General features: G+C 47.2%; 1 protein-coding gene across 11 annotated transcripts in view; it reads left to right on the plus strand.

The window, feature by feature from the left end:
* The window catches only part of ZMYND8 (zinc finger MYND-type containing 8), a 148,597-nt gene that overhangs the window by 41,483 nt on the left and 93,175 nt on the right, over positions 1–13,939 (plus strand). For all 11 annotated transcript variants that reach the window (XM_025398362.1, XM_025398367.1, XM_025398364.1 and 8 more), the window contains one exon: positions 6,304–6,452. In XM_025398362.1, the coding sequence (XP_025254147.1) occupies positions 6,304–6,452 (149 nt within the window). The remainder of the gene's footprint in view (positions 1–6,303; positions 6,453–13,939) is intronic.

The raw sequence follows: 13,939 nt of genomic DNA on the forward strand, positions 1-13,939 counted from the left end.
TTTTTTTTTTTTTTTGAGACCGAGTCTTGCTCTGTCGCCCAGGCTGGAGTGCAGTGGTGTGATCTCGGCTCACTGCAACCTTTACCTCCCTGGTTCAAGCAATTTTCCTGCCTCAGCCTCCTGAGTAGCTGGGATTACAGGTGCATGCCACCATGCCCGGCTAATTTTTTTTGTATTTTTAGTAGAAATGGGATTTCACCACGTTGGCCAGACTGGTCTTGAACTCCTGAACTCAGGCAGTCTCCCGGCCTCCCAAAGTGCTGGGATTGCAGGTGTGAGCCACCACGCCCGGCCAAAACTCTTAGCTCATTATACTCTTGGCTCAGAAAAGCTATAAGCCTGAGTTATCTTGAAGGAAGATGCCCCTTAAATCAAAGACATCCAGGAAATGCTGAGCTCCGGGATGATTTCTGGTGGATCACAAGACATAGGCCTGGGAAGGATCTCCTTACATGCTTGGTTCCTTTTTTTTTTTTTTTTTGAGACAAAGTCTCGTTCTGTTGTTCAGGGTGGAGTGCAATGGCATGATCTTGACTCACTGCAACCTCCGCCTCCTGGGTTCAAGCAATTTTCCAGCCTCAGCCTCCTGAGTAGCTGGGATTATAGGCTCCCACCATCACACTCAGTTAATTTTTGTATTTTTAGTAGAGATGGGGTTTCACCATGTTGGTCAGGCTGGTTTCGAACTCCTGACCTTGTGATCTGCCCACCTTGGCCTCCCAAAGTGCTGGAATTAGAGGCGTGAGCCACCGTGCCCGGCTTCGTGCCTGGTTCTTAATACCCAGTAGACCTTCCCATATTGTTACAATTTCAGCAAAATGTCACAAGGAGGGGAAAATTCTGCTGCTTTCTGCTCCATGCCAAGCTGTTTTCCTGAGTCACTGCTCTGTCCTCTCCACAAGGCTGCACTCCTCCCTCACCCACATTAACTCATTCAGAACCGCTCATTTTTGTTAGAGGATAGGTGGGAGGCAGAGGGTTGTGAGTGAGCCAGCCCAGTGGGGTCGCAGGTCCTATTCCCTCAGAAAGCAGCAGAAAAGTCTTTCAGATCCGGGGTGAACCAGTGATTCAGTCGACAGTGGCTGTTTGTCATTGTTCCAACTTTATAGATGAAATGCGCTGAGCAATACATCTTGTCAGAATTAAATCATTAAAGAAGAAAAAATTGACTCAGCTTTCTGGAAAGGGTCCTTATGGAGCCTGGTTACCATGGCTACAGTCGGGCGTACACCCACCAGTCCATCATCACCAGAGGCCCAGCCCCCACTGGAGTGGGGGGCAGTTAAGTCATAATGCCACCCTGCTGTCTCATCCCTCCGAAGGATACTGAATCCAGCAGTCATTTCCTAATTCTTCTCCCTATGAGCCTTCATTGAAATCCCCTGCTGTTGACTGATGTGTCTGTTGTTTGGAACCTATCAAATTTCGACCCCTTGGATACAGCCACTGAACTCTCATCAACTCCAGGGGGAATTGGTGTGTTTGTAACAGCGAACAGAATTGGGGTTTTTATGTTTTGCTGAAGCTAGAAGGTTTGGAATACTCTCAGATGTGGGCGTCCTTGGGCTAGGACCCACCTCCCCCTACCTCTTGCTGAGCAGAACCTCAGTTTCCCCCTTTGTTTCCTGGTGGGCTTGGGTGATATTCCCTTGCCAACTCTAAATCGCTTACAAGTATATTAATTTCTAGTGATTTTTTTCCTTTTTCTCATTAAATTAAATAATTTTAATGTTCAAGAGGGACTTTTACATCCTATGGGGGTCCTGAAGTTTTTATTCATTGGAGCTGAGGACACCTTTGCAAAGGTGAAGTAAGCTATGGCTCCATGTACCTAGAAGCTGCACTCCTGTATACAATGATGGCCTGTTCAAGGGTCCCTGGAGCACTGTGTGGCCGTTAAATGAGAACTTCCAGTCTAGTCCCTTTCTCCCCCTCTCTTCCCATTTTGCAGGTGAGGCCCTGAGGCCCTGAGAGGTGGAGACTTGCCTGGGATTGTTTGCTGTTTAGCCTTATTCTCCAGCCTGGCCCCCTTGCTTGACCTCTATTCCCTGAGTCCTGGACCAACCCCTCACATTGTGTCTGGAAGGTAGAGGCCATTGGCTCTGGCTTGCCAGTGTGGAACAGGATTGTGTAGAGTTGAGAACTCAGACCCAGTCTCCTAAACACATACACATACTCTAGCATTTCTCAAACTAGTGTACCTCCCAGTCTTTGGGAGGACTTGTTAAAACACAGATTGCTGGGCCCTACCCCAGAGTTTCTGATTCTGTAGATCTGGGGTGGGGCCTGAGAATTTGCATTCTTTTTGTTTTGTTTTGTTTTTAAAGATAGAGTCTCTCTCTTTCGCCCAGGCTGGAGTGCAGTGGTGCACTCTCGGCTCACTGCAATCTCTGCCTCTTAGCTTCAAGTGATTCTCCCACTTCAGCCTCCCCAGTAGTTGGGACTATAGGCGTGCACCACCACACCTGGCTGATTTTTGTATTTTTAGTAGAGACAGGGTTTCACCATCTTGGCCAGTCTGATCTCGAACTCCTGACCTCAAGCGATCTGCCTGCCTGAGCCTCCCAAGGTGCTGGGATTACAGGCGTGAGCCACACCGCCTGACCAATTTTCTTTATTTTCCTAATGTCATCCAGGCATATGATAAATACAGTACAAAAGGGTATAGAGTGAAAAATCATCCTTCCCTGGACTCCCTGCTGGCAGTCCTCCCAAGGCAACTAGTAGTCCCCAAGTCGAGCTTTGTTGTAGTTTTGTGTTCATCCGGGAATATTCTAGGTTTGTGCAAACATTGATGTGTATATTAAATCTTTTTTGGGGAGGAATATTGGTCCGTTAATGGTGCTAGATACAGTTTATTTATTATGTATATTTTTGAGACGGAGTCTTGCTCTGTCGCCCAGACTGGAGTGCAGTCACGCAATCTCGGCTCACTGAAACATCCGCCTCCTGGGCTCAGTCGATTCTCCTGCCTCAGCCTCCCAAGTAACTGGGACTACAGGCAAGTGCCACCACACTCAGCTAGTTTTTTGTATTTTTAATAGAGATGGGGTGTCACCATGTTGGCCAGTCTGGTTTTGAACTCCTGGCCTCAGGTGATTCGCTTGCCTCAGCCTTCCAAAGTGCTGGGATTATAGGTGTGAGTCACCACCCCCAGCCTAATTTTTATATTTTTTGTAGATACAGGGTTTCACCATGTTGCCCAGGTGTTTTTTAATCTTTTTAAATAAGTTTTACATTTTTTTAATTAAAAAATTTTTTTTCAGAGACAGTGTCTCTCTTTTTCACCCAGGCTGCAGTGCTCCGACATGATCATAGTTCACAATACCCTCGAACTCCTGGGCTCAAGCAGTCCTTCCTCCTCGGCCTCCCAAAGTGCTGGGATTACAGGTGTGAGCACCTTGTCCGACCATGTAACTGTAATCTGTTCTTAGAGCAGTCCTCTGTTTGCAGACGTTTGTTTCAAGTGCTTTGGGTACAGCCCACAGTGCTGCAGTGCAGTCATCTTGCCTTTGCTCCTTTTCTACTATTTTGTAGAATGTGTTTCTAGAGGAGATTGTTGGGTCAAAGGCCAAGTGGAGAAAAAGTTTTCAGGAACAGTGGTGGAAGTCGGGTGAGGACCCATGTGGGAGGGAGAGGAGGTTTCTCTGGGGGAATGTGCTCACCCTCACCCCGGGCTGCACCTTTCTCTCTCTCTCTTTTTTTTTTTTTTTTGAGATGGAGACTCGCTCTGTTGCCCAACTGGAGTGCAGCGACGTGATCTTGGCTCACAGCAACCTCTGACTCCAGGGTTCAAGTGATTATCCTGCCCCGGCCTCCCAAGTAGCTGGGATTATGGGCATGCGCTACCACGCCTTGCTAATTTTTGTATTTTCAGTACAAAAGTACGGGGTTTCGCCATGTTGGCTAGGCTGACCTCTGTGTCTCTTTTTGTGAGTTTTCCCACTAACTAGCTGCTGTGTGCCTTTGGTCCAGTGCTTTGGGCTCTCTGGGCCTCCCTTTTGATGTCTGTGGTTTGATCTCTGGACTCTCAGGTCTGTTCACTGTCAAGGTACCTGTTGTTAGCATTTAATTTCTACTCATGACTGGGTCTCCACACAGCACCCTGAATATTTGTTCAGGATTGTCCAGAAGCTTTCACGGTGAGGCTGGAGAGTTCCATCCCGTGGATTGGGTTTTGGAAAAGAGTTCTCTGTCTTCCTTTGTGAATCTGCTGGAAGATGCTTTGCCTTTTCACCAAAATCAACCACTAGGAGGCCTTGCGTGAACCACATTGGATGCTGTCAGTCTGCCGTCCGCAACTCTGCTGCAGGCAGGGAGACAGGTGCACCATGCAGCCTACATGCTGAGTGATAAAACTAGGGCAGGAGCATCTTTGGTAATTGACATCTTTCCGGATTTCACATCCCATCCCACCCCATCCTCCTGTGGTCTTGGCACAGCTCACCCCTCTTGTGGTATTCGTAGCTTTCGTTCCTCAGGATGTCAGCTGCACCAGGCTGTGTCATTATGTCGTCCCTAAGTTACCAAGACCACCATGCGGCATGGTGGATTCAAGTCCTTGGAGGTGAAGATTGAGTGGATGGTAGTAGAAGTGTACATGTGTTTTTTTTTTTTATTATCATTTTTGAGACAGAGTCTCACTTTTGTCGCCCAGGCTTGAGTTGCAATGGCATGATCTCAGCTCATTGCAACCTCTGCCTCCCGAGTTCAAGGGATTCTCCTGCCTCAATCTCCCAGGTAGCTGGGATTACATGCGTTTGCCACCACACCCAGCTAATTTTTTTTGTATTTTTAGTAGAGACGGGGTTTTACCATGTTGGCCAGGCCGGTCTTGATCTCGTGACCTCCCGCCATTGTTCATGAAAACTTTTTCTCCACTTGGCCTTTGATCCAACAGTCTCCTCTAGAAACACTTTCTACAAATACAGTGGAAAAGGAGCAAAGGCAAGATGACTGCACTGTGGGCTGTACCCAAAGCACTTGAAACAAACATCTGCAAACAAAGGACTAGTTTTACTATGTTGGCCCAGCTGGTCTTGATCTTGTTACCATGGTTTTACCATGTTGGCCAGGCTGGTCTTGATCTTGTGACCTCAGATGATCCGCCTGCCTCGGCCTCCAAAGGTGCTGGGGTTTACAGGTGTGAGCCAGTGTGCTTGACTGCAGTGTACATGTGTTTAAATGAAGTGCTGAAAGATGAAAACAAGGGGTGCATGAACAAGAGTGGGGCTGGCATTTTGCAGGTGAGAATCCACAAGGATGTAATTTGTATTGATCTTTTTGGAGGAGGGTCTCAAACACAAGGCCCAGTGGTGGTGGAGCCACGGAAATTTCCCAGTGGGTGGGGTGTGTTCTTTTCACACAGTTACAGTACATAGCCTATTAAACACAAATAAATGATGTTGTTTTCCACAAAGGAGAATGTGTGCCTTCATTTCCTTGAAGTATGTAGCCTTCCTGATCTATCTTCTTTGGTTTCCTGTTTTTGCAATCAGGCGTGGGCATGGAGAAGTCATGTTTATCTGGGGTAAGAACAACACTGGTGCCTGTGTGACTCTTGGCAGGTTGGCGTCGGTCTCATCAGCAGGGACATAGTGGGGAAGAGTGGTGATTGCGCATGTTTCCATCTAAAAGTGGGGTACTCAGCTCTATCTGGTGCTTTGGGGGCCTGCAGGTCCTAATTTGTTTGTTTGTTTTTTTTTTTTCGAGTCGGAGGCTTGCCCTGTTGCCCAGGCTGGAGTGCAGTGGTGTAATCTCGGCTCACTGAAACCTCAGCCTCCCGGGTTCAAGCAGTTCTCCTGCCTCAGCCTCTCGAGTAGCTGGGATTAAAGGCATGTGCCACTACACCCGGCTAATTTTTGTACTCTTGGTAGAGATGGGGGTTTCACCATGTTTGGCCAGGCTGGTCTTGAACTCTTGACCTTGTGATCTGCCCACTTTGGCCTCCCAAAGTGCTGTGATTACAGGCATGAGCCGCTGTGCCCAGCCCTCCTAATCTGCTTTTTTAAAAAAAGCGAAAAATCTAGGTTATTACACGAAGTTTCCTGATTTTTGCATCTTGGCAACAAATTAAGATTTTTACAAAAATGTTATATAGGTTGAAGAAATGCTTGTCTGACTGTTGAGGCAGACAGCCAAGAAGGGGGCACGTATATTCTGGGAGGAGGAACACTGAAGTGGCTTCGGGAGTTGGGGGACAGAATGCACTCTGTTCCCACACTCTGTTCCTCCACACCTCCTCCCTGTGGGGCCCAGGCCTCCCTGACTGCTTTAAAACGTGTGGTCCTGTGTCTCTTTCAGATCCTGGCTCTGCAGAGAGAACAGCCCAGAAAAGAAAGTTCCCCAGCCCTCCACATTCTTCCAATGGCCACTCGCCGCAGGACACATCAACAAGCCCCATTAAAAAGAAAAAGAAACCTGGCTTACTGAACAGTAACAATAAGGAGCAGGTAAAGCAGCTGCCTGGAACAGAGTCCTCACTGCCGGGACAGAGGCCAGCCAGTAGCGCTGAACCTCTCTGGGTCCTTGTAAACGCCAGCTTTCTTGGCATTGAGCTAGCTGCCTTGCACTGGCTGTCATTTGCCTTGGATAAAAAAAGGTGGCTCAAAATGGGCCTGTGTAGAAATTTCCAGTGGGTTTTCAGATCTGTTTTGGGGATGGAGCAGGGACCCAGATGTGATGAGGGTATATAATTCTTTAGGGTTTGGGGCATTTCCTTGTATTAGGTTTTTTTTTTTTTTTCATGCTTTTAGGACTGTTTTTCCCATGTGGTCTGAGGAGTTTTCCCTTCCTGGGCCATGTCCATAGGACTAGTTCTCAGCTCTATCTGGAAGTGGTTGCTTGGCTGAGGCAAGTTCCCTTCTGGCCTCAGTTTTCTCATCTGTAAAATGAAGGGTTTAGAGGCCGGGCGTGGTGACTCACGCCTGTAACCCCAGCACTTTGGGAGGCTGAGGTGGGTGGATCACGAGGTCAAGAGATGGAGACCATCCTAGCCAACATGGTAAAACCCCGTCTGTACTAAAAATACAAAAAAATTAGCTGGGTGTGGTTGCACGCGCCTATAGTCCCAGCTACTCAGGAGGCTGAGGCAGGAGAATCGCTTGAACCTGGGAGACGGAGGTTGCAGTGAGCCAAGATCGCGCTACTGCACTCCAGCCTGGTGACAGAGCGAGACTCCATCTCAGGAAAAAAAAAAAAAAAAAAAAAAAGAAGGGTTTAGGTCTCCGTTAAGAGGCATTGCCAGGGGCAGACTTAGGTAATTGGTCACCGTTCCTTTTCATGGAAGCACACGGGATTCTTTCCAGAACCCACCCTCCCTTGGCAGCTAGCACCAGTCAGCTAGATAGGAAAAATCCGTTCACTGTTTGGATCTTTTCTAAGGGACCTTCTGGCTTTAGAATTCTCTGGGGCAGGCTAGATACTCTTCCGATTACAAAAATGGAGAGGCATTTTAGTGGACTTACTGGTGGATTGTATCTGTCCCCCTGGACTATGAAGTCAGATCTCATAGCACTGAAGGAAACAGTGTCCCACTGGTTCTGATGCCACTTGTTCTTCAGCAGTGATTCCTAGGGATGCATTCATCCATTTTGTGCATTATTGAGTAGAGGAGTGGGCCCTGGGGATGGAAAGTTGAATTAAACAAGATTGTTGCTTCCATGGAAGGAGACGTAGCAATGGTTAAATACCCAGGCCTGTGAGAGGTGTGTGTTTCTGAGCATGAATCTATTTTCACTCTCAAAATTACATAGTGAAATGCCAGCCCTGCTTTTGCTGTGTGGCTGTGGGCAAGTTAACCTCTTTTGTGCCTAGTTTTCTCATCTACTGAAATGGGGATAATGATACTACTACCATGAATTTCACAGGGTTGTGAATATTGAGCTAAATGCCATAAATAGCAATGTTAAACATGAAACATAAAGTCAGTTTCTCTGCTAAGTAGAATAATCATACAATCTATATATGAAATAAACAATTCCTGTAAAATGCTCATGTCCGGCCGGGCGCGGTGGCTCATGCCTGTAATTCCAGCACTTTGGGAGGCCGAGGCGAATGGATCGCCTGAGGTCAGGAGTTCGAGACGAGCCTGGCCAATGTGGCAAGAACCCTGTCCCTACTAAAAATACAAAAAAATAGCCAGGCGTGGTAGCGTGCACCTGTAAATTGCTTGAACCTGGGAGGTGGAGCTTGCAGTGAGCTGAGATGGCGCCACTGCACTCCAGCCTGGGTGACAGCGAGACTCCATCTCAAACAAACAAACAAACAAACAAAACCTCATGTCCAAGATGGTAGCCACAGGTCACATGTGGCTCTTCAGTACTTGAAAATGGCAAGTGACTAAGGAACTGAGTTTTCCAATTTTTTTTTTTTTGAGATGGAGTCTTGTTCTGTCACCCAGGCTGGAGTGCAGTGGTATGATCTTGGCTCACTGCAACCTCCACCTCCCAGGTTCAAGCAATTCTCCTCCCTCAACCTCCTGAATAGCTGGGATTATAGGCATCTGCCACTGCACCCAGTTAAATTTTTTATTTTTAGTAGAGATGGGGTTTCTCCATCTTGGCCAGGCTGCTCTCGAACTCCTGACCTTGTGATCCACCTGCCTTAGCCTCCCAAAGTGATGGAATTACAGGCGTGAGCCACCGCGCCTGGCCTTATTTTTTTTTTGAGACGGAGTTTCACTCTTGTTGCTGAGGTTGGAGTGCAATGGCGCGATCTTGGCTTTCTGCAACCTCTGCCTCCCAGGTTCAAGCGATTCTTGTGTCTCAGCCTCTGCGTAGCTGGGATTACAGGCGCCTGCCACCATGCCCAGCTAATTTTTGTATTTTCAGTAGAGATGGGGTTTCACCATGCTGGCCAGGCTGGTCTTGAATTCCTGACCTTAGGCGTAAGCCACTGTGCCTGGCCTACCCTCTTTTAAGAGATGGGGTCTTGCAATATTGCTCAAGTTAGACACTCAAGTTATCCTCCTGCCTCAGCCTCCTGAGTACCTGGGCTCTCCGGGGTTCCTTTATTTATTTGTTTATTTTTTGAGACAGAGTTTCTCTCTCATTGCCCAGGCTGGAGTACAATGGTGCAATCTCAGCTCACTGCAACCTGCGCCTCCTGGGTTCAAGCGATTCTCCTGCCTCAGCCTCCTGAGTAGCTGGGATTACAGGCATGCGCCACCACACCTGGCTAATTTTTTTTTTTTTTGTATGTTTAGTAGAGATGGGGTTTCGCCATGTTGGCCAGGCTGGTCTCGAACTCCTGACCCTAGGTAATCCACCCTCCTCGGCCTCCCAAAGTGCTGGGATTACAGGCATGAGCTACTGCGCCTGACCAAGTTCCGGGGTCCCTTTTTATAAGGGCACTAATCCCATTCATGAGAGCAGGGCCCTGATCACCTCTCAAGGCCCCACTTCTCTAATGCCATCACCTTGGGGTTAGAATGTCAACATAGAAATTTGGGAGGCACACAAGCATTCAGACCATAGCACTCAGCAAAATCTAGCAACAGCTGGAGCTAAGTCAAGCCTGCCCCTTTAGACACAGGCCTGTGGTTGGTTGATTGCCACACTCCCCACCCTTCCCTGTCGTCTCTGAATTTCTTGCCATGTCCACGTTCTTTTGACTTTGGCATATGTGCCAAAGTCAAAGTGAAAGTGGAAGATTCTCCACTGTCTTCCTCTCTTTCTTCACTTTAGTTTCTCTTCTTCGTTCCATTGTTCTAGAAAGAAAGCCATTCGCACCTTATAAAGAGCAAATAGGCTGGGCGTGGTGGCTCAGGACTATAATCCCAGCTACTTGGGAGGCTGAGGCAGGAGAATCCCTTGAACCTGGAAGGCAGAGGTTGCAGTGAGCTGAGACTGTGTCACTGCACTGCAGCCTGGGCGACAGAGTGAGACTCTGTCTCAAAAAAAAAGAAAAAAAAAGACAAATAATTCATATTCCATTTGGATAGAGATGTTTTATTACCATGTGGAAATATGGGATGAGTTTTAAGTTTGGTCCCTATTCCACCCATTTATCATATATTAGAAATTCATTTTAGGGAAGTTTATTTTTATTTTTTGAGACAGGTTCTCACTCTGCTGCCCAGGCTGGAGTGCAGTGACATGATCACGGCTCGCTGCAACCTCAACCTCCCCGGCTCTGCAGCCTTGACCTCCCCGGCTCAAGCAGTTCTCTCTTCCCTCAGCCTCCCAAGTAGCTGGGACTTTCAGCCCATTTTGGCACACCGGGTTGGTTTTTTGATTTTGTTATAGAGATGGGGTCTCACTTTCTTGCCCAGGCTGGTCTCGAACTCCTGGGCTGAAGTGATTCTCCTGCTTCAACTTCCCAAAGTGTTGGGATTACAGGCGTGAACCACTGCACCAGGCCAGAAGTTTAAAGAAGAGCTTTAAAACACATTTTATTTTCAGGGTTTAAAAGCATCCTAAGGTTTACCATGCATTTTCTGAAGACCTTTGGTCCAGTGTTTTCACCCTTTGGAGGGTTTGAGAATGTATGGGAAGATGCTCCCGGCGTTTTGTGGAGGAGGGTCAGGTTGCTAAATGGATGTCCTGTAGTATATGGGGCAAGAAATACCTTGCCCAAAATGACGTCAGGGTCTTTACAGATAAATACCACTCTGCTCTTTAGTTCTGACACATTTGAGTTCAAACGTCCTTTTGGGAGGTGTTTTGGTTTTTTCCCCTTGCATTAAAGGATTGAGAAATAACGTGCCAGCAGATTTGTACAGAATGGCCTTAGGTGTGTCTTTGATCACATACAGCAAAGAAATGAATGATGGGGCCCCGCTTCACCTTCTCTGAGTATAGGGTGTCTACATATCATGAATGAGTGGCTAGTACTTATTTTCTTGGGCCCACACATTGTCCTAAAAACTAGGACATTTCACAGAAGTCTTTCTTTTCTTTCTTTCTTTCTTTCTTTCTTTTTTTTTTTTTTTAAAGAGACAAGGCTTTGCAGGGCCAGGCTTGGTGGCTCATGCCTGTAATCCCAGCACTTTGGGAGGCTAAGGTAGGTGGATCACTTGAGGCCAGGAGTTCGAGACCAGCCTGAATAACATGGTGAAACCTTGTCTCTACTAAAAATACAAAAATTAGCCAAGCGTGGTGGTGCACACCTGTAATCCCGGCTGCTCGGGAGGCTGAGACACGAGAATCGCTTGAACCTCGGAGGTTGTAGTGAACCAATATCACACCGCTGCACTCCAGCCTGGCTGACAGAGTGAGACTCTGTATCGGCGAAAAAAAAAAAAGAGAGACAGGGCTTTGCTCTATTGCCGAGGCTGCTGGAGTACAGTGGTGTCATTGTGGCTCACTGCAGCCTTGACCTCCTGGGCTCAAGCAGTCCTCCCACCTCCGCCTCCCAAGTAGCTGGGTCTACAGGTGTGCCCCACCATGCCTGGCTAATTTTTTTTGTTTTTTTTAACTTTTTGTAGATACAGGGTCTTGTTGCCCAGGCTGGTCTCAAACTCCTGGGCTCAAGCTGTTCTCCCACTTCATTCTCCCAGATTGGTGGGATTACAGGCGTGAACCACTGCACCAAGGCCCACAGAAGTTTTTTGTTTGGCTGAGACAGTGTATTAACAGTTGAGACAGTTCAGGGGAGTGCAGGGATTGCCAGTTTCTCCCCAAGGTCAGGCAACACTAGGAGTGTGTGTGTCTGCCCAACTCGCTGGATCACTGGAGCTGAGTGGGTGCTGCCTCTGTAAGTTGGGTCTGAGCTCTGCCCAGCCCTGCTGTCTTCCCCACTTTGAGGTTGAATGCCAGTGCATCCTCACACTCCAGGGCTAGGTGGTTTTTTCTTACATACTTCACAGTATTCGTGCTTTTACCAGATGTAGGAGAATGAGAGGTGAAGCTATGGTTTTTTTCACTCAGGTATGGCCTCTGTGTGGCCTCTGTAGGAACTGGAGTCTATGGTCCTCATACTCCACACATGGACCTTGTGTTCACACACAGCCAGAGAACCCATACTCTGGTTTATGTAGACCAGGTGTCTGCAACTACAGCCTGTGGGCCAGATGCTGCCTGAAGCCTGTGTTTGTAAAGTTTTATTGGCATACAGCTACAGTCATTCACTTATGTACTATCTGTGCGTGCTTTTGCGCTACAGTGGCCAAATTGAGTATTCGCAATAGAGACCTAATGGCCTGCAAAGCCTCAAGTATTTACTATCCTTATAGAAGCTTTTATAGGAAAAGTTTGCCGTTTCCTGGTATCATTGAAGGTATTCCAGAAGCAAATAGACAGGGCCTTTTCTATTTTCTTGTTAGCCAGCCTGTGGAAGGAGTAGGGAAATAAGAAGATTTTCTCTTCTGCAGTATCCCATAATAACCTGCAAATATTCCATGATAACACAGGTTGCAACCTGTTTCCCTAGTTATCAGACTGGTAACACATACTATACATGTAGGGGAAAAAAATAATAACTCAGAAATGATTTGCTTTCCCTTTATAAAATGTTCCATATTTGTTATCAGATTACTTTTATGGAACAGGAAACACTTACAAGCAGCAGATAAGGAAAATATCTGATTGATAAGGAGATTAACCAGGCATCTAGCTCTCAGCAACTGCTGCTGCTTTGGGAAAGGAGAAAATCTTCTGAAAAGAGTATGGAGCAGCCAGGCTGTCCTCAGGATCCTCCTAGGGGCACCCAGCCCCAGCCAGAGGGTAGTGGGGTTGGGAGGGGAGCACCAGGAGAAACTTAATTCTGAAGGATCAGTACCTCGGCTAATATCAGACAGAGAGGACTTGAGTTGCTGGTTAGGGAGATGAGCAGTCATAATTGATTCTTCCAGCTTCTCTTTTTTTGTGACAGAGTCTCGCTCTGTTGCCCAGGCTAGAGTGCGATGGTGCGATCTTGGCTCACCACAACCTCTGCCTCCCGGGTTCAAGCACTTCTTCCTGCCTCAGCCTCCTGAGTAGCTGGGACCACAGGCGCCCACCTATAGTTTTAGTAGAGACGGGGTTTCACCATGTTGGCCAGGCTGGTCTTGAGCTCCTGACCTCAGGTGATCCACCCGCCTTGGCTTTCCAAAGTGCTGGGATTACAGGCGTAAGCCACTGCGCCTGGCCGATTCTTCTAGCTTCTTAACAACTCTTCCTATCCTATTATTAACTTACTGAAAAGAAGTCAGATACTGAAAATACGGCTTAGTGTTATCTTACAAAAACCACAGTAGCATCCTTGAAGACCCCACTGAGGTTAGAAATAGTTCTGAAAAAAAGAAAAAGAAAAAAAAAGAAAGAAAAAAGGGAAATAGTTCTGCATGCTTGGTATGTATAGTTTATCTTTCAACAGGAATTCCCCGCCCTCTCTTCCCCTTCCTGCTGCTCCTCCCCCATCTCCTCTTCAGCACCCGCATACCCCTACAATAAATTCAAAGCAACCGTTTTCCTAGGCAGATAGCAGACCCTCTACATTAGTGGTTCTCAGCTAGGGACAGTTTTGCCCTCCAAGGGACATTGGGCAAAGTCTGGAGACATTTTTGGTTGTCCTAATTTTATGTGTGTGACAGTGTTAGAGTGTTACTGGAATCTAGCCAGGTATGCTACCTGCCCTGCAATGCATAGGACGTCTCCCACCACAAAGACTTTTCTGGCGTCCAGTGTCACCAGTACCAAGGTTGAGAGCCCGTGCTCTGGATGCTGTTCATGTCCCCTTCTGTCAGGTTTTTAGTAGTCATCTTATATTTCAGATGTTTTTTCCCTCTAGGTTTGTGCATTAAGCTGAACTTAGTTTGCATTACAGATAATGTTCTCTGAGGGGGTCTCTAAGTCAACGCAGGCTCTCCTGGGTTCAGCATTGTCTTGTGAGGGCTATAGGGAAGAGAGGGTGTGCTGGGAGACCCAGGTTTGAGTCTTTGCTCTGGGCTCCAAGGTCAGATAAATCTCTTTAACCAAGTAACCAAGTTTTTCTTTTTTTTTTTTTTTTTTTTTTTTTT

Source organism: Theropithecus gelada, chromosome 10 (genome assembly GCF_003255815.1).
Source record: "Theropithecus gelada isolate Dixy chromosome 10, Tgel_1.0, whole genome shotgun sequence".
NCBI lineage: Eukaryota > Metazoa > Chordata > Mammalia > Primates > Cercopithecidae > Theropithecus > Theropithecus gelada.